This window comes from Alligator mississippiensis, chromosome 7, assembly GCF_030867095.1.
Source record: "Alligator mississippiensis isolate rAllMis1 chromosome 7, rAllMis1, whole genome shotgun sequence".
Taxonomy (NCBI): Eukaryota; Metazoa; Chordata; order Crocodylia; family Alligatoridae; genus Alligator; species Alligator mississippiensis.
In genome coordinates, this window is record NC_081830.1 from 82,671,931 (window position 1) to 82,699,777 (window position 27,847).

Sequence of the window (27,847 nt, forward strand, 5' to 3'; positions counted from 1 at the left end):
GCACAGGGAGCACCATGTCCCTCTCCTCGGTGACGTGCGGCACCTGCTCAGCCTCACAGAACAGCTGCTGAAAGCAGACACCCGGGAAATGAAAAGATGCTGGTTCCATAGCTACCAACTCCACGCTGATAACTGAATGCCCAAGGGGCCGAGGACTCAGGGCAAGTCAACCCTGTGGTCCCATCTTGCTCCTGCCCTTGCCCAACCCACCCATCCACTCACTCCTGCCAAACCCAGACATGCAGTCATGAAACCGCTCCAGGAGTGACCCTGCAGCCATCCCCAAGTCCTCCATGCTCCTGTGGATTTAAGAGTGACAGCAGAGAGACATCCCCATGGCTGGTTCATTATCATCACACTCCCAGGTTTGGGATGTGCAAGTGGCAGCGAGATGGGAGGGTGCATTCAGGAGCAGACAATGCCAGAAGCACCAGGGACTTTGATGCACCCTCAGAGTACCCTGGGGTTGAAGTATTTGGACTCCACTTGGCACACCATCTTGGGGCACACAGACTTCGCCCTGGCAGCAGAGTGACTGTGCTTTGAAAGAGAGGGGCTAGAGCAGTGCAACGCATTAGCAAGTGACAGCCTCCAGGAGGAGAGGTTTGAATTCTGCCCAGGAGGAGCATGGTGGCTGGGGACATATCAAGTGAAGGGGCCAATGAAGAGCAATGTTATCCTCAACATAAAGAAGTGCAAACCTGGACAGCAAACATGTGGCATATCCACCTCGATGCTTGAAAGCAGAGTATTTTACACCCTCCCCACAACCACAGCAACTGGGCACCTTGTCATAGCCACCTGCAGCGCTGCATCCTCCCTTACACAGCTTGATCAAGGTCAGCATGATTCTGGGCTTGGGAGCAAACCTAACAATTTTGGATCCCAACCCAAACTTTCTTTGAGCTCTGAGATATTTGGACCCAGGGTTTCAGTTTGACCTCTTTTGTCTCCAATTTATCAAAGCACTTAACCACTTCCTATCTTTAGGAGCAAGAGGAATTGCAATGAAGTTGAAGGAAAAGCTCATCTGTTTAAGATTAAGCACAAGCTTGAATGCTTTGTTTAACCAGGTCTGAGAGGCCGCTGAGGAAGGTCAGCTCTGAAATATGATCCAGCGCAAACCATCCTGCCAGTTTAGATGTGGCTGGATCCAAAGCTCTAGATCGGATTTATTTATAATTTGAGCAAATCAAGGAAACATTTACTTTTGGGTCATAAGACGCTGCAAAGCCAGAGAGCAGACTGAAAATATCAGACCATCACTGACTCTCAGGTAAAGGCATAATAGGATCTGACACGCAATCCACACAACTGTGCCTCCTGCCACGCCACACAGGCATGGCAGGAGGTGTGATTGTGGGATTCAGCATCAGATCCAATCACATTTTATTGCTGGTGCAGAAGCCCGGGATCACCATCCCAGGCTCCCCCTGCACCGCCACTCGACCCCAGCAGTACCCCACAGCTGCCAGGTTGAGAGTCCGGCCAGCTGCAGGGCACTGCCAGGATGGAGAGTCCTGTTAGCTGTGGGACTCCCAGCCCCAGCTGTGCAAAGTGCACCCCTGCAGCTGGAAGACCTGTCAGCTGAAGGTGCTCCCAGTCCCAGGAAGAGACCCTGCTACATGTGCGAATTAAAGATGAATAAAAACCAGCTATAAAGTTACTGCACATTTTCCAGCTCTTACTTTATATTTGGATGGATTGTTTTAAGGTGTGATAGTTACTTTGCATGTGTAGCCAGTCTAAATTAATTGTACAGTTAATCAATTAATTACATAATATGCATAACTGTAGAGCGGGGTCTTACTGCTAGTATGTACAACAATGATACTAATGTATGTCCTTTGGTCTGAGTGCCAGCTACGAAAAGTTGGTGCTAAGCTTCTCTTTTGTGGGAAGAAAATGCTTTGGTCGTTTTTTCCAAGCTAGCTGCCTCCAGATAAATTGTCCTTTGAAACTTTGGGTTTCCTTTTAAAAGGAAAAAAAAAACTTTTAAAGAGCTTGGTAAATCATGCTCCTAAGGACAGGAGGCAACTGGAAAGGCAGGGTGGGGGGACTCTGAAAACAAATCAGATTCTCACTTGCTACGAGCGCATTACAGGGTTCTAGGAATATTCAAAAATGTTTAGTTTTGGAACTTGAGCTGGAGTTGGATTAAAACGATTCTTAATTTTTGTGAACTCTTTAAACACCAGATTGGTCAGGCAATGGTAGAGCTGTGAAAACCTGCGCATCTCTTTTCCCTGTTAGGTTATCTCATTCTTGGTGCTTCATTAGGAAGATGCTCCAAAACTTACTCAGCTAATGCTGCGCTCAGATCCTAAAGGTTGTCAAGCCTTAGGAATGCAAGAAAGGTGTTTTGTTGCATGAATTATGAAAATATTGTAGTGGCAAGTTACCACCCTCCCCCACCCCATCCAGTGCCCCTTGCTGAAATAAAACAGGTCATTTGAAACGAAGACTGCTGCCGGTGTCACAAGGCACAACAGGGGACTTCGAGCATCTAACCAGTAGAAAAATCGAACGGCACAGATGTCAGAGGACCGAGCTGTTCTAGTGACAGCTTCGGTGGCTTTATTTCAGGCTGAAAGCAGAAGAACAGAGATGACAGTCTAGCTCTGCCACGGGAAGCGTTCCCTGGTACATTGTGGGGAGAGAACAAAAAAGTATTTTACCAGTTTGCCTAGATCCTCCCTGTGCAGCAACGCAAGAGAAATCAAGCCCTGACAAACTCCCTGCCCCGCAAACAGGATGCAACAAAAGGTTTCACGTTTCCACGCTGGCTTGGTAAAATCCGTTGTCAACGATTAAAAAAAAAAAATCTCCAAAGCAAGCAAAAATACCTAACGCCTGTATTGCATTTGCTCTCCTACTTTAATGCCAAGTCATTCGAGACGGACAGCAGGCTGGATGGCAGCATGTGCTCCACAATTCCCCAAACCCTGCCCAGAGGATCATCTCACAGATTAAATAACATCTTCGTGAGTCCTAAAGCCCAGCTCAGTTCTTTATCTCCTCCTCAAGAAACCTCCCGTTATAACGAGTTCTTGCAAGTGCTGCCCCGGGCGCTCCGGCTGGGGAGGGGAAGGCACGCTCTGCTGCTCCCGTCTGAAAGGGGGCCAGGCAGCTCCGCAATATTTTCCTAGCGACTGCCAGATGAGACATAACGTCACGCTAAACTAGTAGCAGCAGCTGCAGCCAGCAGCACCTTTCCTTGTGCCTCCGTAACACAACAGTAAATACCATGCAAACCAACCTGTCTGCCTGAAGAAGTCCACCTGCCCTCCTCGCGGTCTTCGCCACGCTGCCACCACCATCTCCATTCATGAGTCCATTTAAAGAGCTGCCTCCCCTCCTCAGAAAAACTGCACAGAAAAGCCGAGCCCTGTCTCGTCTCTCAGGCCGTCTGGCTGGCTCCTTTCGAGTCTCTCTGTGGTAATGAGTTCACGTTAGGCGGAGGAAAGAGAGAGGCAAGCCCTGGGTGGAGGGCAGATCAGTCCTGAATGCTACCCGCTCTGAACCGAGCAGCGAGAAGGAAATCACATGAAAGGCTCCACCGCCCCCAACACACACCGCAGGGAGCTTTGACAGATGCCGAACCCAGCTGTTCACCTACCCAGATGCATTTCATATCCCATCTGACTCTGAGCTAGTTTTCAGGCTGCATCCTTTAGCCCCTGAAGGGCACTCGGATAGCGCAGCGAGGAGTGCAGCCTGCACGCCTCCGGAGACAGAGCGGAGATCCTGGCTTATTATCTTTAGCAGGAGAAACTGGCTGGCAGGATCTTTCAAACAAGTTTAAAAAAATAATTTCCCACAGTAGCGATCCCACCTACGTCAGGTTCCAGCAATGCTACAGCTGATTATACGGGAGTGCGACTGCTGAAATGCTCACCACGCTGCTTTCGGATTGCACCAAGGAAGGGTTTCACTGCATCAGTAATCAATTGAATTGACAGCCTCCTACAGGCACTCAGGTTTGCACACAAGTTCACACATAATCGTGGGCACAATCACAGCAATTATTGATCCACTAAGCTGCTGTTTTGCCATCAGTCTAGCAGCAGGTCCATAGACAAGGGCTCTGGTTAGTGCTGTTCTAGCTGAAGGATGCTCTATTCACCATGTGAGGTAGAGGAAGCCGTGACTGTAGCTGGAAAACAGACTATGGTTGTTAATCCCTGGCTCACTACAGCTCCTCCATCAGGAGATCTCAAGGCACTTCACAAGGGAGGTCTGGACCACTACCCCCCATCTCCTGGAGGGAAAACTTGAAACACAGGAAGATGAGATAACCTTGCCCACCGTCACAGGAGCAGAACCCCAGTCTCCAACATCCCGGCTAGCACTGGGAGAAATGCTACATTGCTTCCCATTGCCCTTAGTTTTTTCCTCTACATGTGTGCCAAAGAGATGGAGCTAAATGGGTCATATTAATCAGCCTCCATATAGGTACAATACTACCCTCTACTGTTTAGCACAAATGCATGAGTTACAAATGCATTTAGCACTTAAATGGACTACTTGTGCTAAAAGGGGCCTCCCTGTGCTCACTGAGTAAGTAGGAGGCACGGGCCACAATAAGGCAGCAATACTATTTGCATATAGTTAATTAACTGATGACTTTATGTGCAAAATATGCATTTATAATGGCTAGGTCAGTCTCCTATAGGAACTTCAAATGCCCAAGCTGGGGTCAAATATGGAAGGGGAAAAATATATTTTGTGCATCTACTACCCCCCTACTAAACAGACTATATAACAGTTCAGCTGGTGCCTGGTCGTGGCTTTCACTAGTAGAGGTGCATTGTATACAGAGATTCACTTGGTTAAATGGTTCGACTGTGGGTGCAACATGTAGGCAATTGTTTGACAAATACATCAAGTCATAGCTCAGCACGCAAGAGCATTTCCCCAACACCCTCATAGCCTCATCTCTAATTAGCAATATAGTGGCAGGTCTAGCTGAAGATCTGGAGGGGTAACTATTACTCTGCAGGATGACTAAGCTTATAGAATGATTCCCGGAAATGAGAATGGCTTTGAATTTTGCAGACAACTGAGCCCTTCAAAAAAGGAATAGAAAACCACATCAGAGCACCCATCAAGGAATTCCTGTCAATCCACATGCATATAGCCATACACACAAACACATACAAGGCCTTGCTATGTGTTCAGATTAAAGCTGGATAAAAACTAGCTATAGAGTTGTTACACATTTTCAAGTACTAACTGTATAGCTGCTTGGCTCTTTTTATGGCCGCATTGTCATTTCTGCTGTGTCATTTCTGCTGATAATTACTTTGTACAGGCAGCTGGTCTAAATCTATTGTGCGATTAACCAGTTCATTGTGGAATATATGTAATGTGTAGCTGCGGCCAAACACTCCCCCACACATACTCACAATCTGAAGAAAACAGTGGTAACTGTCACCTTTCAGATTTCATCCACTGTAAAGGTCACAACAGGCTTTTCCTTTGCATAATTTAATAAAGATGCCTCCGTTGCACATCAGCGTTAACTTCTTGCCACTGAACGTGTGCAATTTAAGTGGGCCATCATCTCAGCTAGTATGAATGGTCGTAGTACTGGAGCGCTGTTGCTTTACACAATCTGAACATCATTGGGCTCCAAAGGTTTGATAGAGGCCTTCTTTGTTTTCAGCTTTTTGTTTCACAGCTGGAGAGACACAGTCCGAAATGTGTTTTTGTTGAATGGGCCACCTCCTCAAGCATTGCAAGCCAGCACAGCTCCATTAACAATAACTTACACCATCTAAAGAGGTTGTTCACCAAGAGGATGACCAAATCCTCATTGATTTCATTCTGCTAATTAGAGCCTCACGTGCCAGCCTCCCCCTGCTCCACGGAGACCCCAATGCCAGACAAAGCAACGTGCTTCATCCCAGCAGGTGAGGAAGACAGGTACTCACCAAAGCCTCCATGGTTCGGACAAATTTGTTGAACCTGGCAACCCTCATTATAATGATTTAGGCAGGCACAGCTCCCTGAATACGAACAAGATGTCACTTGCGTGGGAGTTTTTTGCTGAGATGCCTCGGCTAAAACACTTTGTCAACACTTCTTTGCCTGCTGAAGGCTATTTTGTTCACCCTTGAAGAGTCCAATTATGAAGGGGATAAAAAGTTTGAGCAACTGCCTGCCATGTTAAGCGCAGTCGAAACGATCCAGCTGTTACTGAGTTGCCGTGAAAGGCCTTTGTCTATCAGGTGTAATTCTTTCATTACAGCAGCTCTCAGAGTGTGTTAGAGTGCTTTCCAAACACACAAGAAAGGAGGAGCCCTGCTCCAAGGACATCAGAGCAGAAGGAGAGAAGGAATGACAAAGGAGAGAGGGGAAAGAAGAGCAGCAACAAGCAGTTTGCACACAAGTCAGCTAGACATACCGTCAGTAGCACCTTCGCTGTAGGTCTCAGAGAGGGAGTTGGATATGGGCAGGGAAGAAGCCCAGCAGTTGAGTTTGGAAGGATACACCGAACTCCTTGGGAAGACTGAGACTGAGTGCTGGTGGAGGAGGGGAGTGTGAAGCTCAAGTAAGGGGAGTAATGAGGCCAAGCCCGGCTGGAGCCCCAAGTGCCTGTTGGAAGTAGTCGGGGAGTAGACCAAGTCATCCCTACAAGAGACAGCAGACTATGTTGTTGCGCCCCAGGCCTCCTACCCTGATGTTGGCTTGGACCTTGGCTTCTGACTCAGACCCTGCAACCCTGACTGCGTTCCTGACACAGCTTGTCCCTGGACTCTGCTCACCTCCTGACTTGGTCCTTGGCCTTGTCTTCTAGACCTTGCCCTCACCCCATAAGTGACCTACTCTGACCACCCAGACAGGGTGCTGCACAGAAAAGCACAAATTGACCCCCTCTGTCTGAGCTTATGTCATGCTTCTCACCAAACTGAGAGAGAACAAAAGTCTCCAAATGGCCTTCTCTACATCTCACCCTCTGTGGGTTTTCTTTTCTTACTGTTTCAACTCAATACTACTCATCTGTTGGATTGCTCACATACAGAAATCGGGTCAGGCCTCTTTTATTTTCATTGCCTTTTGAATGAGATTTAGTCAGGCATCATTAAACAGCTGCAGAGGTGGCTGCCTTTTAGTGGTAGGCGTTGAAGTGATAAGTTGACAGCTCACAGAAGACATTCGGTGGGAAAAGCTCTGGGGGAAAAAATGTGTGACGGTTTTATTCCAGTCCTTTCCCTTGCTGTGGGACCCAACCGGAAAGATGATTTACCAACATGATTTACCAACTTGTTCCAACCTCCCAAGGTGACATTTCTAAACTGAAAATGGGAATTAGTGTTGAAAACAAACAAGAAAATAATTTAAAAAAAAATCTGACAAGTGGTAAATTAAAAGGCAGGAAACCAGAAAGTGTCTGTGACTGAATACTCTGCAGATTTAAAAACATTATGCACTTGCAACACTGCTGATTGCAGTCCTTACACCGTCTCTCAGACAGCCTCACCTTCTCTAGGAACGAGTTGCTTTGTGAATGGACTGGGGGAGGGAAAGAACGTAATTGCTAGAAGAGGAGACGGAGGACTTCCAAAAAACCACTCAAGGAAACTCCACCCTCCTCTGGTTAAAATGGGATACCCTCCAGCTGGAGACGGAGACTAGCCTTTCTGTTGCTGCATGTGATTCATTAATTGCTGCAGATCTAGGTTAGCTGTGAATACCGAGTCCCCTTCCCTCCCTGCACCCCAGCTTGCCTCTTCAGAGAGTGTAGGTGACCTGCCACCATATTCCTCTGTGCACAAGCTACATTTTAAAAACAAAATATTTTTCTTCTACAAGCATCCTGCATCTTAAATCTGAGTTAAAAAAAGAAAAAAAAAGCCAAGGAGCTCTTATATGGATCACAGAGGTTATAGCCTTGTAATTCTATCATTATTTGCTGGGGATGGGGGTTGCTGGATGCATCTTAAAAGTAAGGGCATTTTATATTTGGAGGGATATAGCATTTAAGGCCTCCCTCCTGTACGAAGACCCTGTGCCAGCGTGGGCCTCTGATGAATTCAAAGGGGATGACCGTGGGTGCGGTGGCCCACCTATATCCAAGAACTGGGTATCCAAGAACTGAGAATAGGAGGCAAAACTAGATGAGAAGGAAACCTGAATGACTAGAGGTACTTCCTACAAGAGAGCATCTTGGGCGGGCTGATTTCCAGGGGAAAGGAGTGGCCTCTGAGATCTGGACCAGCTCTCCCTGCCCATTGCGCTGTTTGCCAAACTTAATCTGCAAAGAGCCACGTGGCAGCAGCTAGAGCGACGTCTACGGGGTGGGAGCACAGGTAAGCTTGTGGCAATGGCCTGATCCTCAAGGGGGTTATTTCTTGCGTGCAAAGTTTCCTGATGTGGGGTATTGTTTGTAGATAGCAGAAGGCATTATAAAAGGGAGATGACTGTGTGTGCTCAGTTGCCCTGTGCTGCATGATTTGGAACGGCTTGGCTCTGTCATGGGCCCTACGGCGCACAGAGCCGATAGGCGACTTGCAACAGCTGGGAATCTGTTTTCAGTCGGGGACACTTTGGAGCAGTTCAACTGTTTGCTTGTTTGTTGTAGATGTATATCCTGCCCCATTCAAAAGGCTCAGGGCAGCTTAAAACAAAGAAAGAGCCCAGAGAAAGGATACCCCAACACCCAAGAACACCAACTACCCTGCCCAAACCCTACGCAAGCAAACCCGCCTACCAGTCCCAACCATGCCTTCCAAATGCTGCCTGCATCCAGTTACAAGAAACCATCTCCCCCCCAACCATTCCCACTACCCTGCTTCAACCCCAGGGGAGAGCCCCTCCAAGCCCACCCCCCTCTCTGACAGACATCTCTTATATTACATGCCAGAGCACCGCTACTGACCACCAGGCACCTGCAGGGCACTAGACATCGGAGATGAATGGATCTGACCATCCACGTCAGACTACAGAGGAAAACATCCTTCCCTCATCTTTGCAAGACCAGCAAGAATCTGCAGTCATTATACAAACCTACATGTGTTCACACCCAGAGAGATGCTGTTAGCTCATGTGCAAGGTCCCTGCACTTACAAACTATAAAGTTCTTGCTACTGTGATGAAAAGTGGAAATGAAAAGCTAGGAAAGTACGAGTTGGATGAATGGACTGTCAGGTGGATAGAAAACTGGCTGGATCATCGGGTTCAAAGGGTATAGTAATCAATGGCTCAATGTCTAGTTGGCAGCCAGTATCAAGTGGAGTGCCCCAGGGGTCGGTCCTGGGGCCGGTTTTGTTCAATGTCTTCATCAGCGACCTGGAAGATGGGAAGGAGTGTGCTCTCAGCAAGTTTATGGAGGGTGCCACGTTGGGGGGCAGTAGTAGATGCTCTGGAGGGTAGGGCTAGGATTCAGAGAGACACCAGCAAACTGGAGGATTGGACCAAAAGATATCTCATGAGGTTCAACAAGGACACATGCAAAGTCCTGCACTTAGGAGGGAACGATCCCATGCACAGAATGGGGATGACTGGCTGGGCAGCAACTCTGCAGAAACAGACCTGAGGATTACAGTGGACAATGAGCTGAATGTGAGCCAGCAGTGTGCCCTTGTTGCCAAGAAGGCTACCGACATCCTGGGCTGCACTGGTAGGAGCATTGCCAGGAGATTGCAGGAAGTGATTCTTCTCCTCTATTCAAAATGTGGTGAGGCCACATTTTGGAGTACTGTGTCCATTTCTGCCCCTTCCCCCCACTACAGAAAGGGTGTGGAAAAATTAAAATGAGTCCAATGGAGGGCAAGCAAAAAGGTTTGGGAGCTGGGGCACATGACTTGTGAGGAGAGGCTGAGGGAACTGGGCTTATTTAGTCTGCAGAAAAGGAGACCGAGGGGGGATTTAATAGCAGCCTTCAGCTCCCTGCAGAGGGGGTTTGAAAGAGGCTGTAGCTGGACTGTTCTCAGTGGTGACAGATGACAGGACAAGGAGCAATGGGCTCAAGCTGTGGAAAGGCAAGTTTAGGTTAGATGTTAGGAAAAACTTTTGCACTGGGACAGGTTACTTGGAGAAGTGATGGACTCTCCATCCTTGGAGGTTTTGAAGACCTAGCTAGACAAAGCCCTGGCTGGGATGACGTAGTTGGGGCTGGTCCTGCTTGGAGCAGGGGTTGGACTAGATGTGACCTCCTGAGGTCCCTTCCAGCCTCATTTTTTTATCATTCCATTATTCTATGAATTCTTAAGGGGCCTCGATACGATATTGCTACGATATTGTACCCAGTCCCAAGCCATTGAAGTATGAATGGGAATGCACATGAATTCAGTTCATACACTATCTACATATGTCCCTAATGCCCTGCTACTGCAGAGACCATGGTATTCCCTCGGCTGACTTCTTCCTTAATGCAGAAGGCAGAGTAGATTTGCACTTTATAGGCTGACCACAGTGTGTGTGTATATATAGTACAAGCTTTTTTTAGCTTTCTCCCTTACTGGCCAGCAACATGTTGAAGAGTAAGAGTTTACACCACTCTGTGTTAAACCCTGCTAGCAGGTTTATAACACTATTCCCAGACTCCAAAGAGAGCCTGTCCAGCCAACACAAGCAAATGGATGCTCTCCTAATTAGAGGCTCGGAGGGAAAATGGGGACTAAACACTTAGAAGCTCAGCTTGCCCAAGTGGTGTCTCCTCAAGTGCAGGAAAGTGTCATCCAATGTTAATGAATTATTAATAATAAACAGCCACCTCCCTGTCACAGCAGAAAAGGTGCTCAAGCCAGTGCCTGAGAAGCCTCTGTTCCCTTGCAAGGGACTGCATTTGCTCTCAGGACCGTACGGGCTCTTGTTTCAAGTAGCTCTCAAGCAGCAATGGAGAGTGCCACCAAACGGACTGGTTTGGGGCTGGCTGTACCCGTGACACACTTCTCAGCCTGCCAACCAGCAGCTCCCGGCCTCAATTAGTCATGCCTCCTGGATGCAGCCCAGATGACTACAAAGCAAATCCTAATGGCCAGAAGCTGCTTCTCAAAGGAGTAGCAGTGACATATTAAACCCAGGAGGCTGATATTGCCATTCACTGGTCTCCGTGTGTCACACCTTCCCTTCTGTGCCTGCTCCAGGAAGGGCGGGAGTCTGTTACATCTTAGACCTGGTTCTTCAGCTCGCTGTCTATCTCACTGTGCAGGAGGGGGAGGCCCTTGCAACACGGCTCTACTCACTCAGAGATAATTCCCACAGGCAGCAGACTTGAGTCAGGGCACTGGCTCAGTCCCTTAAAAATAGGACCTGAAGCACTGTGATCCAAACTCTGCAATAAGCCCAGTTAGCTGCTACCTGTTTCAGAAACCCATCACTGCCAGCTGAGATATCTCCATCGACTGGTGCTGCAGGCATCCTAACTCACGACGTTCTAGGTACACATATAGCCAGATACCCTTAGGGAGCCCAGTTCACCCTCGGTTAATCCCTTTGATTACACCAGGCATGGATTAAGCCTGGCGTTGAGCACATCACAAAGGATACAGAGACCTTGTGTCCGGCTGTCTGCTCCTATCTGGCATATGACAAGGAAGAATGAATACAGGCTGCTCCCGCACCAAGCAAATGGCAGTGCCCTCAGCAACAGCACAGCTGTAGCTGCTGGATCCCCTTTCTACCCCACGTTGTAGTCCTGCAGCACTTCTCCCTGTGAATATTCACAGCCTCTTTCAGCTCTGATGCTGGGTTAGCTCTGGGCTAGGGGTGTTTCGACTGGCCCTTGCAGGGGCTGGGAGACTTGGAGATCAAGTGGTGGAGAAAACATCACAAGCAATGCGCTCCAAGCTGAGCACTTAGGGGCACTAAGGCTCTGGTCAGCAAGCACAGGAGGAGGCAGGCAGAGACTGCCCATGTCCAGACCTCACTGGCAGCAATCGCTCACCCACTGTCTTACTGACTTCAGTGGGATCGGGGTTTGCACGGTGGTTGGGAACCCCTGGAGCAAGTAGGGGTGAGGAGGCCCAGCACTGAAGATGCCTCACTTCAGCCCCAGGAGTGATTTCATGCTTCATTCCAGACCCCCAGTAAAGGCTGTTCCCAGTCAGCCCACCTGTAAGGGTGTACCTGGTCGTTTAGCATCCACCGGTGTGCAGCTGGCTCCAGAAACTGGCCTGCCTTAGCCATGCTGGGCTCGGGTGTGCTTTTGACTTTTAATAACCAAGATACACCCTCCTGCTTACTTTCATAGCTCAGTCTAGCAGGGGTCTGCAAGTCACATCTTCATGCAACAACCCAAATGCCTCAACATGCCCATGTACTGATGGAGCACTAATGCAGCTGATAGAGAAACTGAGGCACGCTGTTTTGGTTTTTTAAGGAAAATTTTTCATGTCCCAGGTCAAATTAGCCAGATCAGGTCCAAATCTGTCTGAATCATTCAGGAACCATATGTAGACCTGCTACCAGGAAGTATCCTCCACTCCAGCCTGATACTTCCATATCCTTTGGCAGGCATCCTATATGCAGGCCCACAGGAAACTGGGATCAAAATTTACACATCACATCTACCCAGTTCCCACACACAGGAGGACCAACAACACGTCACATGAAATACGGGCTTTCTGTGGTGGGAAGATATGTGTGTTGTATGAAGTCCGTCAGCCCATCCGACAGCAGCTGCTGTCTCGGGTATTACACTCCCACTTTGCTGCAGAATTCCCCCACTTCCCTCCTGCTCCGCAGCTATGTGTTTTTCCATCTCTGTATATTAAATACTAAGAAAGGGCAGAGCTGAAAAGACCTGGAGAGAGCAGGAGAGAGAAAGAGAAAGAGACCAAAAGGCTGTAGGTGGAGTCATTCGTTATGGAGGTTAATGGTATGAAAGATCCATGGCCCTCTACTGTCATCCCACTCAATGCAACCGCTGCAGGGAAAAGTAAGTAACCGTGCGAGGAACAAGGAGTCTTTCAGAAAAAAATCTCTGCTAAGGAGGGCACCCAGAAGAGCAGCAGGAGCTCGGCAGCTCTCTGGGGCTGGCTTTATCTTTGTGTTCTGCTTTGTACAGCACCTAATATAGCGGGGCCACGGTCCACGAATGGGGCTCCTGGGCATCTTGACAACGTGCAAAAATAACTAACTTAAATGCCCCATTTCATCAGCTTTGCAGTAAGATCCCTTACCACCTCTCCTCGGAAGTACTCAGAGGTTTGGAAGGCAGGAGGCATCATCGCCGTTTTGCAAACAAGGAAACGGAAGCAGAAGCAAAGTCAAGTGACCTGCCCAGGGTCACAGAGCGAGCCTGTGGCAGGCCCAGGCTCACAACCCAGGTCCTGTCTTTACTAGACAGTTTTCTCCCTTTCCATCTTCCCTGCCTCATTCTAAGGGTCACAACATGCTTTTCTTTTGCATAATTGAATAAAGATGCCTCCATCAGATGCCTGCACTTCAGCATTAACTTCTTGCCAACTGAATATTTGCAATTTAAGTGGGCCATCGTCGCAGCTAGTCTGAATGGTCACAGTATTGACTTCAAAGGAGCACCGTTCCTTTACTCAATCTGAGCATCATTTGGCTTTCAAGGTTCAGTGCAGAGCAGGTGCTGGCTGGTGTTTCAGGTTAACCTAATGAACACAGAAACAGGCAGCTGAAGAAAACCTGGCCCGAACAGGCTCCCTAATAGCAGCTTTGCTCAGTCTTCCTGCAGCCTCTGCATTGCAATGGACTAGTGATATCTGCATGTGGCAACCTGCCTATAAGGTGCCCAGTCCAAAAGGCAGCAGAGCAGGTGCTTTTTACCTCCCACGGCTGAAGGAATTGAAGGGGTTAATTCCATCTAAGCCAGTCGGTATTAAATGCACAATCTCTCTTCTACTAGAGTGAATGATTTTTCTGGGACTTACTTCCCATAGGTACTTGCTCTGAATGAGCCAGGCCTGGATGGGTTTCCCTGGGAACTGTAACCATGGTAAAACTCTCATAGCATCCTCTTTACTTACAGGGAAGAAAATGGATAACAGCTACACTGACACAGTGGTTCTCAGCCTTGTTGGGCTCAAGGCCTCCTTCAGAAAATGCCAGCTCTTCACTTCCACTCATGTTGTGACTTGTGGAAAAACTAATACAGCAGTTCTGCTGCTGCGGTACAGACCTTGTCTGGCAGAAGTCTCCCCGGCTCCTAGGCAGCGCATAACAGTTTCAAGTGCAGAGGTTTGTAATGCAACAAGTCTTGGTGTTTAATGGACATGTTTTTCTTTAAAGCCCCAGCTCCAGGAGTCAACTAAGGAGGGGAGAAACTCTGCTCTCATCACCTTTTTCTTTTAGGAAAGCTTTTACCCCTTATGGCTACAGATAAAAAGCGAGCACCAAAGACATAAAATTGAGATGGTTAATAAAGGTAAATACATAAATAACTGCAGCAACAACAACAGAAAGCTTCTGTCGTTATCAATTATGAAGATAATTGTGACAATCATAACCATGATAATAATAACTGATACCCTGTCAGGATTGTGCCATTGTTCAGGGCCTGACCCAGGATTTTCTGAAGACTGAGGTTGCTAATTTTGATGCAGAGAGAAACCAGAGGAGTTTATTTGGGTAGCTGTTTGGCAGACGCAGCTCCCCACATCTCCAGCTATTTCATCCCTAGGCCTTCTGGCATGCTAGAAATGTGCATTTGTGATACTGTTATTGGGGGAAGTATTTCCTCCATTTTAGAGATGGGGAAACTGAGGCAGAGAACAGTGCTGTGACTTCTCTGCTGAAAGAAAATAAAATGTTATCCCATGCCCCAGCCAGGCAGAATCGTACAGAACATGGGAGGAGGGAGAGTTTAAACCAGGTTCATTTTTGGCCTACTGAAGTCACAATCGTGACACTGTCCCTCAGATAACCGACTTAGGGCCTGCTATTCAGCACACGGCTCTGGAAGGCATCTTCCAGGTCATGGAGGTGAGTCTCCTGCTTCGCACCAGTTTCACAAGAGAGTTGTGCACACACATTCTCACGCCAGTCAGAGATCCCCCCTAGAAGGTTTCTAACTTTCTACAGATGTCAGGTCTGATGGTTATTTTTGTTAAGGTCTTGAATATCTGCCATGATCAGTGAAGCCGGACACCTGGCAACCAAGATCAGAATCAGGCCAGTTCTCATAATGATTTAGAGCTGCTTCTTAGCAGAAAGCATGAGGAAGAGACTCAAGAGCCCCATCAAGAACATTCAAGATTTCTTTGCAGACAATTTCCCGGGACCACTACTAAGCAAAAATGACCTCCCTTCCTCCCCATCAAAGAAGCTGTACATACCTTTCCCTGCTGTGCACTCAAGTCCAATGCACTGCCCCAGGAAATCATAGTAGGACCTCATTTCTCCTTCCGTTATTCGCACCAGAGTGTAGGGTGGGTACCTGAGCACCTGTTGACCACATTTCTGACACCTAGAAGCCATCCGCTGAGCCAAGAGGAATCTCGTCAGGAATTTGCTCTCGCTGCTTGTCTGCCAGTATCCAGCTTGGCTCGTAGGCTTTCAATCCAGGCTGGTGACTTTATCCCACTTCAGTTCACTCAAGGTCATCATAGCATGCAGAAAGCTTGCTGCTGCAATTGGCTAAGACTTTGATAGGCTTATTGATGTGTTTGTTTCCCTACTTGCCGTCCCTATCAGTTTACATGACTCTCATTTAGAAAGAAAGCCGTGAACCCAGGCACGGCCCATGCCCTGAATGACATATCATTAATTTATAGCCAGTACAAGCTAGAACAGAGAGAGAGGAGCTTCGAATACAATTACAGTATCACTGAGCATCAATTCCATGAGATCACAGCAAGCATGGTTGCTAGTAATACTGCTTCAGAAATAGAGTCTCTCATTATTAAAATGCAAAGAAGTCTTCAATCTACATGTATTTACTGATTCAGGTTTATTACTTTGGGGCTTCACTCAGCCTGGACAATGGAGACCAACCTTTCTGTCAAGCTGTGAAACCACTTATGTGATTGTATTTACCTGAATCCAAGATGAGGGTTTTTTTCCCCCATTCAATACAGGGGAAAAAAAACCCTTGTCTTGGACTGGAGTACAAGGTGGTGGGGGGCTGACCTGGACTCAGAGCTGTAGCCACTGGTCATCCACAGCTTCAGCCCCTACTGCCCTTACCCTCTGTTGCAGCTCTGCCTCTGCTCTAGCCGGGGGCATGGAGCACTTAGTGGCTTGAGCCTCTGCCCGGTCAGGCAGCAGCAGTAGCAACAAGAGCACACTGTTGGCTCATATACAGCCCCTGCCTGGTGCTGGGGCTACCACTGCTACAATCACTGCTGAATAATATCTGTATTGCATAGGTGGGCCTGCTGGAAGTTTACTGAGTGGGAAAGTCACATTCCTGCATCCCCAACACTCAAATGGGGACAGTGCCTCACTGGAAGACCTAATTAGTAGATTCATGTTTGTGACGCACGTAGGAATTCCCACCAGGAACCTCCTACAAGGAAAAATATTCAATTGATAGTTACTTTATATTAGCATAAATATAACTTTCAGCATCTAAAAATAAAAGGGGAACCAGCAGCACAGAGGCAAAGTGATTTTCCCAGCATCAAAATCAGGAGCCAACAGAGCAGAGCTGGGACAGAACCAGAAGTCTTGCCTTCTGGCCCCACAACTCCAATGACCAGGCTGTTTTCCCTATCTTTATCTTCCAGATGCTCTTCCTATGCTGACAAACAACACTGTGTAACCCATAAAACCAGCTCCTCTGCTTACATATGTATTTTATCTTATTCCTTTACCTGCACCTATAAGATACCGTTGGAGACGGGTCTGTCTAGTGGAAAAGGGAACACCGAACTAAGAGCAGCGTCCCTGAGGGCGCTGTACCAAAGTGGTGTAGCTGCATGGGCCTCCACGCAATGGACCACTGCAACCCACAGCGCCTGACCAACAAAATCTTTCAGTGTGTGTAAGCCTGATCCTTCCCATTGATGTGCATCACCACTGATCCCTGGAGATACCGTTGTTTCCCTTTGCCCCCCCCAACACCAAGTGAATACAGATTGATTGTATCTGCTATGCATTTGAAACAGGATTCACACAGCAGATGGGATCTTTTCTGGGGAGGAAAAGCAGATACAATTCTGTGGCAACAATGGACCAAGCGAGGAGGTTGTGCCTGCTTGTTTTAGAGGCACAAGGATTTCATTCATGTGCCCACGAGAATCTTGGGCAACGGCAAAGAGAGAAAACTGCAGCTGATGAGACCTCCTTTTGCTACGTGTGCAAGCGCGGTGGCAGGAACACACTATTAATTACCCCAAGGTCATAACTTATCCTTACGTGCTTAACTTAAAACAATCGAGGGTGAGGAATAGGTTCTCGTTTCTTGCCTCCCGCAGGGCCTTGCATGGCACTCCAGTGGGTCAACTACTAAATAGCCTCTCACAGGCCTGATCAGAAGGATGATGGTGATAAAAATCAACTCTTTTTTTATCCAACTATAAGGACAAAAGACAGGCAACTCACTCTCCCGATGGGCAGGAAGAATTTTTGCAGGCCTGAGACACATAAATCACCTGAGTTCATCGTTTCTATTAGCAAAAGGAGATTTATTCATACGGAAGACAGAGAGACTTGTACTCCACCTTCCGAAACTGTCCCCTGACTAAACATTTCTGTGCGATTTCACCCTTTTCACTGTTGTGCTTATCTGCCCTCTGAATTATTTGTTAACTATATTAGCACAGGTTGAAATATAGACCAGGAGGAACAATATTTTTTTGTGGCTTCTTCAGGCTTCCCCACCAAGACTCAGATAAACCACTGCTCATTTAGTAGGTAGAAATGCCAGCTCCTTTTCATACAAGCACAATGCTCAGCACTGGCACAAACCCCTAGGATCATAGGGATGGAGGGGACTTGACCTCCAGGGGATCAAGTCCAGCCCCTCTCCAACACAGATGCATGATGTTCCTGTATCATCCCAGAGAGATGCGATGCCCATCCAACCTCTACTTGTAAATCTCAGGTAAAGAAGATTTTATAGCTTCCCTGAGATGCTTTTTGCATTGTCTGACAGCTCTTCCAGTGCGGAAGTGTTCCTGTGATTAAAACCAAATCTTTTTTAGGTTCTGTATAAAGATATTGATCCCAGTGCTCAGGCCAAACCTTTACAAACAGGAAAACATTCCTCTTTTTTATTCTGCTCCACTGGTTGTGGTTAATAACCAGATTAACTAGAAATTCAAAGCAGGATCCTCCTACTGTGAATAAAAAAATCACTTGCCTCAACCATTGTTTTAAGGCCTGAAGGTACCGCATTATTTCAGTCTCTCTGTGTTGCAATATAGCATACAACTCCAGGAATGCCTGACATCATACCAGCTCCAAAATCCCATTACACTGATCTGCTTAGGAATATTTCCCCATGACAGGCAAAGCAGTTTTGGTTGCTCACGGTCATTGCAATACAGGCCCTATCAGTTTGGGTTTACAATGCTCCATAGACCAGCTGCCAAAGATGAGGGTGAGGAGGATAAACAGGCAGCCTCACTGGGACAAATGGATCTAAAATCCTGAAAACATCTGGATTTGCCAAGCACTTGCCCTATCATTTTAAGCAACAATGGCGGATTAGCAAGGTGGCTGGAAGTCAGGGAGGGGAGGGGAACCTTCCTAAAATGAGCCAGTAACAGAGCATCCACTGGATATATACCTGAAAAATGCCCAAGATGGCCAGCCAGCAGGTGGCACAAAGTGAAAACAGCTCCAGGTGCAAGGTTGGGCTGCCAAGTTATTGCTGTTTTTCATGGTGGCCAAGCCTAGATCAGATAAGGATAGGGGCCTCGTTGCATTAAACACATATAATGAAACAGTGCTGCTACCCTGAAGAATTTAGCATCCAAGAAGGATAAATAAGCAACAACAGATGGGTACAAGGGACAGGTGGGTACATATAGTATCTGGGAACAGGTTATGGGTAGTGCAATGAGCCAGGGCCATGGCCCCCTGAGTAAGTGCATTCCTAACTACCATAAGTTCCTTGAGGTTGCCCAGACTTCACTGCAAGGAGTGGACAGCACGGACAGAGCTCTGGAGACCTGAGGGCATCATGTAGAGAGAGTTCAGAGGCCAGTACTTAGCCCCTATGCACAACCACTAAGTCACCATTTAGTCCTGGTTGTAACATTTAGCTTCTCTGCACCCGTTTCCTTGAAGCGGTCTCAAGTAAACCTCGTAATATTACAAACCGAAGACTGGGATTACCTGAGCATTGTGATCCAACCACTGCATCACAGTGCCTCTGGCATAGCCCTCCGTAGTCTATATATGCTGCAGTTAATTTTTTACATAAATGTCTTTGTGCAGAATTGTGCACAGCTTGCCCATTCCAGCGGAGTCTGCAGGGATTTTCCCCACCTTCCCCAAGTTCAGCTCGGAGTTTAGGGTCTAATAAAAGCTCAAAAGCAGAATTGCTCATTTTACAGGTATTGCAGCCCCTGCCACAGGAGAGAAACTTGGCATGAGTCACAGCTGGGCTTGACCACTCAGTCACTGATATGGCAAGTGCTAGAAGTGATTCATTTCCAGCTGGGTTTGAGTCCTGGCACCTGCCCTTTGGGAGACTGAAAAATGACAGTGTTTCATACTGTCCTCGCCAAGGCTCCAGTGGTTTACAGACGATGGTACCATATGTTGTCTTTGGCCTCTTCACTTCAGGACCCACCTTCCTTAGCAGGGGAGGAAACACCCCATTTTCAAGGTATGCTTGTAGTCCCCATTAGCACAGAATCCCATTCAAGATCTTGCACCTGCTTCTTCTCACAGGGCCCCTGAAGAAGGGCAGTGCTCTCCTTCATCGCAGAACTGGGAAACAGAGAGACTTTCTCAAGGTCAGGCAGAAAAGCTGTGGCATAGCAGGGAACTGGCCCAGTCTCCTGATTCCCAGGCTATCATCCTTGCCCTGGGGCCATCTTTTTCCCAGCCCCTTCCCTGCAACCAGAGATTTGGCAATGTGGAAAGCCAACAATAATTTTGGTAGCACCTCTATAATGAGGACCCTTGCAAAGCCTTTGCACCCTCACTGTGCTCTGCAACTCAGCAGCGTCCCTATTCTACATGGTCCATGGTGGGTACAGACTGTTCTGTTGTGGTGTCTGGTTTAAATTAGATTCAAGGAAGAGTGAAATCAGATCGTGGATAAAAATAGCACCTGAAAAGGCTACTGATAGTCCTGCCTCTGGACATGTGCTGATTTCTAGCTGATCAGCAAAAAATATCCACTAAAGGTACAATGACAGGGGGGAAAGGGAAAATATTCCTGTCTCTGAAACAGCTGGTACTAGCTACTACAGGCAGCAACCTTCAGGCTGGATGGACCTTTAGCTGTTTGCTGTGGGATGATGCTCTGAATGCATCCAACCTTTAAGGGTCGCTCTGTTCCTGTCAGATTTCAAAGGGAAAAGAGGACCTCCTATATAGCCCAATCTAACCACACGTTTGAGTTTGCCCAGCCGACATACCTCTTAAATATTCCTCTTAAATAGAACATGATGCAGCCAATATGCCTCTCTTCATAAGGTGGGGACTGGGTTTGTCTTGGGTCTGGTACTGTTCAACACCTTCATTAATGATTTTGATGATGGGATTGAGTGAACACTTAGCAAATTTGTGGATGGCACCAAGTTGGATGGAGTTGCAAACACTCTGGAGGGCAGAGCTCGGATCCAGAATGACCCGAATAGGCTGGAGAAATGCTCGGCAGTCAATCAGATGAGATTCCACATGGACAAACCCTTCAACTTGGGAGGGGATAACTGCATGCACAAATACGGACTAGGAATGACTGGCTAGGCTGCAGTACTTTGGAGAAGGACCTGGGAGTTACAGTGGACTGTAAAGGGAATCGGAGCCAACAGCGTGCTCTTGTTGCAAAAAAGCCAACAGCATACTGGATTGTATTAACAGGACTGTCACCTGCAAATCAAGTGAAGAGATTCTTTTGCACTATTCAGGACTGGAGTGCGTCACCTGGAGTACCGTGTCCAGTATACGGCCCCACACTTCAAGAAGGATGTGGACAGATTGGAGAGTCCAGCGCAGAGCAGCAAAAATGATTAGGGGCCTGAAAGGCTGCAAGCACTACGGTTATGTAGTGTGGAGAAGAGAAGATTGAGGGGGGATTTCGTAACAGTCTTCAAATACCTGAAGGGTGATTACAGAGAGGATGGAGATGGGCTTCTCTGGGGTTGTCGGGGCCAGGACTAGGAGCATTGGCCTCAAGCTGCAGCAGGGGAAATGTAGGTTGGAGATTAGGAGGAACTTTCTGACTAAGAGGGCGGTCAAGCATTGGGACAGGCTATGTAGAGAAATTGTGGAATCTCCATCCTTGGAAATTTTCGAGAACGGGTTGGACAGACATGGCTGGGATGGTTTAGTCCGAGACAATCCTGCCTTTAGCAGGGGGCTGGGACCAGATGACATGGGGAGGTCCCTTCCAGCTCTACTTTTCTATGATAAAAAAAGTTTGCTTTTCAGTTCTTTAGTCCATACAAATGATTCAAAGCTTACTGGTGTAAATAAGGAGCAGCTAAGCCGCATTTTTAAAGAAGGCCTCCTCAGATGTGCCCCAACCTTTTTGGCAGCCTGCCTGTAGTCGGGTACAGCAGCGCAGTAAGGGAAGGATGCTTGTTACCCTCTCCACACCCACTAGCAAGTCTTGTGCCGAATACAGCAGCAGCCCTGTGTGTGTCCTTCTTCAATCAGCATGTGTAGAGAGTCATAAAGCAGCATCTTCATGTAGTGTAAAACCGGTGCAGCTCTATTGGCTTCAGTAGAGCAAGACTGATTTATACCAGCTGAGAATTCAGCCCTCTTTTCTGATAAAATAACAGGCAATCCTTAGTCTAACAGGAGCCTTGGAGGCAAATGCTTTCTGCTGGCTAGAATAGATTAACTTGATAAATCCATTTAAGGTGCATCTATTTGTATCACACATCCATTTATGGACTCCATTCCCAAAGGATTTGCATTTACGTTGCTGAACTAGAATGAGGCTTCAATCCTGCTTTGTAATCCTCTGGTGCTTCCCAGCCAGGTGCTCCAAGCTAGGAAAGACCCCCGATGAAGTAGTGAAGTGTTATCCACAGATAACTGAAATGCTGAGGGTAAAGACAAGGTGTTCAAAAGAAGCAATTAGTTTGGGGTTCCCATTGGTTAGGGCAGGGATGAGCAAAATGCAGCCCACGGGCCAGATGCGGCCCTCCAGGCCATTCTATCTGGCCCGCGGGGCCCCTAAAAATGTAGAAAATTAATAGTTACCTGCCCCTGGCTGCCTGCCATGCAGCCCTTGATGGCTTGCCAGTAAAACTCAGTAAGCGGCCCTCCGCCCAAAATAGCTGCTCACCCCTGGGTTAGGGGCTCAACAGGACACACTGTGGGCTTGATTTTTTTTTAAATGAAGAAAACATTGAGTAATCTCAAGAACTCCAGAGATGGAAATCACAACAGCAGCTTCCAGCAGTGCCCTGGGGCAGCCACTGCAGTATTTCCAGGGTTGCTATGTGTGAACGTGAGTGGGGATGGAGAGCTGAATAGCGAGGGCTGAGAGAAGGAGCAGGAGGACTTAGGGGAGACATACTGTATGCGACACCCCAACCTGCCAATATACAGGCTTGTTAGCTGGGCCTCAGTAGTATGCCAGGACTTAGAACAAATTTTGGAGGACAAGAAAAAGACTTGGAGGGAAAGGAAAAGTAGGACCAGATGGCATATGGGTTTATGGAGGGTAGATCATACCGGACTACCTTAATAGCTTTCTTTGATAAATAACGGGCATTTTAGACACTGAAGATCCGGTCTAGTCTAATTGGATTTCAGTATAGCATTTGGCACGGTGCCACATGGGAAATGAGCTGAGAGAAGATGGACGTCGATACAATAATTGGAAAGGAGTAAGTACCTGGCAACAGAGGAAATGACATACCCGCTGTACTGAAATGGGATCTATCAGGCTGGAGGGAGATCGCCTGTGGAGTTGTCCAAGCATGGCCTTGGTACTTAAAGATTTTCATGAACGATCTTGGCACAGAAAGTAGGTGCTTACTGATGGTAGTGTTGATGTGCTGATGTTGCCATGACGGTCCAGGAAATACACAAGAAGCAAGATTTCGCGTGGGTGATATCGTCTATCGGCCCACTGCATGGCTGGATAGGTATAAGCAAGCTTTCAGGTATCTCAGTACCTTTCCTGGGGTACTATGAATCCCAGGAAGGGTAATGTAATACCTAAAAGCTTGTGATGTCAATCCAACCAGCTGTCCCAATAAAAGATATCACTCACAAGAATTCTTGCTGCTCGCTGCTGTTTACTAACGCAGTTTACTGACCAGACGAAGTTGGGAGACATTATCAGTACGATGTTATGTGTGAGGAAGGCTTTAACAATCTGGAAACGTAGACAATTAGAAAAGCGGATGAAATGTAATAGTATAAAGTGAAAGTTTGTGCACAGAGGGACCAACAGCAATAATTTTTACTTTCAGCTGGGGGCTCAGAAGCTGGAAAGGACAGAAGAAAATAATAACCTGGGTGTATTAGTTGATGGCAGGATGACTGTGAGCTGCCAATGTGATGGGATTGTGAAAAATGGAAGTGTAATTCTAGGATTCATCAGGTCAATTATTTGCATTAGACATACAGAAGCATTAGTGCCGTTGCTCAACATGCTCATGAGACCTCATGGAGAATACCACAAACCATTGTAGTCACCCACACTCAAGAACAGGTGCTGAAAAGGGCTAGTAGGATGAACAAAGGGATGCTGGGCCGATCAAATAAGAGACAAATATAAAAGCATAGCTTGAGAGAGGGATACTCCAGGTGGGTAAACAGCAGGAAAGGAGGAGAACTAAGCTAAATGGCAATGTTGGATCAGGAACAAAGAAGTAAATTTAGCTTGCAAATTAGTGGGGAGAGGGGAAGTGTTTAACTCTCAGGGCAGTAAGGTTCTGGACATCCTGCTGACAGGACCTAGGATGGGGGAAAACCAGGTTTTGCATAATGCCTGATATATGTGTCAATGGGATTGTAGGACAGAGTTGCCTGCAATAGGAGGGCATGGGGCTGGCTGACTTTGGATGCCCCTTCCAGGCCTATGTTCCTGTGATTTTTAGGAAGTGCCAAGTACACGGCTCCTTCAAGTTTCACTTGGGGTTGGAAATGCTCAAGTCCTTCTTAAGACATCAAGCCCTAACTACAGCTCTTCTCACTGGAGCATCTGAGCATCTCAGGATCTCCTTAGGAGGTATGTGTAGTTAGAGGGTGATCCAAGACTCGAGACTGAATAACTTGCCCAAGGTCACAAAAAGAGTCAGTAGCAGAGTGGGGAAATGCACATAACTACCCAAAATCATAAACTATAGTCTTAACAACAGGACAGTCCTTCCTTCTATACGACTTGCTTGGACCACACCATGGGTCAGCTGCCTACCCAGGAACAGGATTCAGAGTGGCTAGCTCCCAAGGAGATGCTTTAACAAGCAAACCTTAAATACTGTCTTCAAATCTTTTCATTAACTCTGCTTTTCTCATCTCTGGAGTTCGGCAGCTTTCTGACCACTTGATTGGCAGATTGAGGACATCACAGACTTAGGATAATGACTAGGATTTTCCTGCAGCTAACATTTTTAGCTGGGGCTGTCCAGAGCTGAACCACTCCCACATTAAAGACTGGAGTTAAAATCAGCTCCAGCAGAAGCTGGTCCAAACCCCACCAAAGCCAATGGGAAATGCCTCTGCAGTCACCAGGGCTGCATTTAGCCCTGCTGTTTCCAGACTCCAGCCATCAAAATGGGGCAGTTTCATTGCTGAAATTACTCCCTTTGCAGAAAAGCAGCAGTTGAAATGCTTAACACTTAAACAGCCCCTGCTCCCATGTTAACATACCCAGGGACAGCCCGCAACAGGGTTTCTGAAGACCTGGCAGCAGAAGTATTCTGCGTGCAGCCAGCAAAGGGGCAGTATGGAATAGATTTCATAGACATTAGGGCAGGAAAGGACCTTGGGAGATCATCGAGTCCAGACCCCCGCCCCAGGGGCAGGATTCAGCTGAGGTCAAAGGATCCCAGCAAGATAAGCATCCAAATATTTCTTAAGACTCTAGAGTAGGTGCTTGCACTACCTCTGGCGGCAGTGTATTCCAGGCCTTCGGGGCTCGGACAGTAAAGAAGATTTTCCTTGCGTTCAGCCTAAAACGGTCTTGGAGGAGTTTGTGACCACTGGACCTTGTCATCCCTTGGGGCGCTCTTGTGAACAGGCGTTCCCCCAGATCCTGATGCATACTCTTATATATTTATAGGCAGCCACCAGGTCCCCCCTGACCCTGCGCTTTTCCAGGATGAAGAGTCCCATGGCTCTCAGCCTCTCATCATAAGGCCTGTTCTCTTGCCCTCTGATCATGTGCATGACTCTCCTCTGGACCGTCTCAAGCTTCTCCACATCCTTCTTGAATCAAGAAGCCCAGAATTGGATGCAGTACTCCAGCTGTGGCCTCACCAAGGCCGAGTACAGTGGGAGGATAACATCCTGGGGTTTGCTTGAGAACCATCCCAGGGTTTTGTTCGCACTGATGGCTCATGTTCATCTTGTGGTCAATCATGACCCCCAAGTCCCTTTCGTCCTTGGTGCTAGCGAGCGTAGCACCGCCAAGCCTATAAGCATGCTGCAAGTTCCCCGAGATGTAATACCTTGCATTTATCTGTACTAAATGTCATCAGGTTTTTATCCACCCACTTTCTAAGCCTATCAAGGTCAGCCACATCACCTGTTTTAAGGGCTGCACTGCTTATGCTATATCGAACTCCTCTGGGCACTTGTGCTGGCCGAGGAAGGGATTGCACGGACACGCTCCCTCCATCCACTATAAACTGCTCTCATGGTGCATAAGTACTTCAAATGGCACACAGGAATGGGAGACATTCCCCAGGGCAAGTGCTGTTTTGAGGTATACTGCAAGCCATCAGCAGCACTGGCAAAGGCTGCTGTTGCAGAGCAGTCCAGGGGCTGCTCTGAATTATGCCAATGACTACTTCAAACCCTACTGCAGGCTGAGATTAGCCAAACAGACAACTGGCTTATGCCTTTACACTATAAGAGTGAAGGCCACAGCCAGCCCTACACAGCCCATAACATCAAACCTGAAACCTGTCTTAGGGGCCCCAAAAGAACCACCTTGCAGAATCAGGAGACTTTTTGACAACTTGTATCAACCCAAATCATCAATGACGTCAGGTATGTCCAATGACCCTGATTTGTCCAATTAAAATTGAGCACCAAAATCAAGTAATTACCCAGTCTTATATCCCTTAAGCCACCAGTTTATACCCCGTCAAGACTGATATGAGCAAGTAAGGAATGGAATTTAGGCCTATGAAATGAATTAGTAGTCTTGTCCAAACCACAAGCATCATGAAATGGCAGGGATACTCAATCACCCACTCATTCCCTAAAGATGTCTTGTCCTCCCTGGGAACTGGGCTGAGGTTTGTAGCTTTTCTTGTGTTAGAACAGGAGACTCCAGCCTGCGGGTTGAGGGATGAAGGTGACCCGAAGAACACACCTGGTCTCCCTCTTTCCTGCAGCTGCAACAGGGTAAAGAAAAAGCCAAGGCACTGCAGGTGTTCAAGGCTGGAGAACAGAGACAAGCAATTTGGATGCATCTCCCAAGAAAGCTGCAAACTGAATGCAGGACAGGAGTATCTGACTGAGAGTCTGTGGCCTGTGCTATCATAGGGTCAGAGCACTTTTGTCGATAGCTCTTCTTGGCCTTTCAAGCTATCAACTCTTTGTCTCATTATCAGAATTTATTTGTAAGGATGCAAATATATGCAAATCATACAATGCCTCAGCATCTTGGCTGCTGCCCTGGTGCTACATTGTTTGAGTACCCACAACCTTTCCCTTCCATGTGTCATATGGACCTATTCCTGTAGCATCTGAGAACACCAGGTTTGCAACAGACTTTATCAAATCGTTCTTTGTGTTCAGTCTGATTAAAAATAAAGGATCTAATTGTTTAATGTGTTGGTAAATAAAGCATAATTGTTGTTTGCCTCCCTGGGCCCTGTAAAGTCTTCCCTGTGATTCATTACAAATTATACTTCTCCCTTTGCTTCAGTTGCTCAGCCATGTTAGCTCAGTATGCAGGGCATCGAAGAGTGGCAGATGTGGGAACAGGGGGAGCATCATGCATTTTTCCTGCTTGTAAGCTCTGGCTCAGGGAAGGATATTTTAAAATGAGAATCTGGGACAACGACAGATAAAAGCAACCAAAAGCTCCTCTTCCTGTGTCTCTCGTTCAGCCCAGGAGGTGACAACCATCTGGCTGTGAATAGAGAAGTAAGGGCCAAATCTGGAAAGCTCCTCACACACAAGTTACAGGGGAATTTTGCTCTGCCTAGTATTACACAGAGATAGACAAATAGGACCTGGCCAGATAGGCATAGAGTCCACATTAGCTAAGTGCCGAACAGCCTTCACATCATTTATACAGCCATTCTGGATATCCCCTTGTTAGAAAGCACCTACTGTTGTCCCCCCTAGACAGATGGCAGCTGAGGGACAAAGTAGCACATCTAAGGTTGCACAGCAAGGCTGTGGCAGAAGTAGAGATTGAACCCAGGTAGCCCAGTTGCCAGCAGAGTTTTAACCACAAGGCCATCCTTCCTCTCCAGAGAGGTCTGCCAAGTAGGACTGTTGACCTACCAAGCTGCTCCAGGATCTGCACTGCCCCTTACAGCCTGGTCTGATACAAAATCATCTTGCGATGCCCTTTCCTCCCACAGAGCTGAGACTGGATGAGAAGACCGGAGTTGGGGAACTGAGGCAAGGAGCTGAGGGAATAGGGAGCATT

The 27,847-nt window shown here is 47.4% G+C and overlaps 1 protein-coding gene across 10 annotated transcripts in view; it reads right to left on the minus strand.

Moving 5' to 3' along the window:
- Positions 1-27,847, minus strand: part of MCF2L2 (MCF.2 cell line derived transforming sequence-like 2) — a 261,747-nt gene that overhangs the window by 211,257 nt on the left and 22,643 nt on the right. Inside the window, exon 1 of one of the 10 annotated variants that reach the window (XM_059731183.1) lies at positions 3,260-3,559. The exons of the other annotated variants lie outside the window; for them this stretch is intronic. Within the exon in view, the coding sequence (XP_059587166.1) occupies positions 3,260-3,326 (67 nt within the window). The 5' untranslated portion in view covers positions 3,327-3,559. Of the gene's footprint in view, positions 1-3,259; positions 3,560-27,847 lie in introns of those variants that run through there. 10 annotated transcript variants of the gene reach the window in all.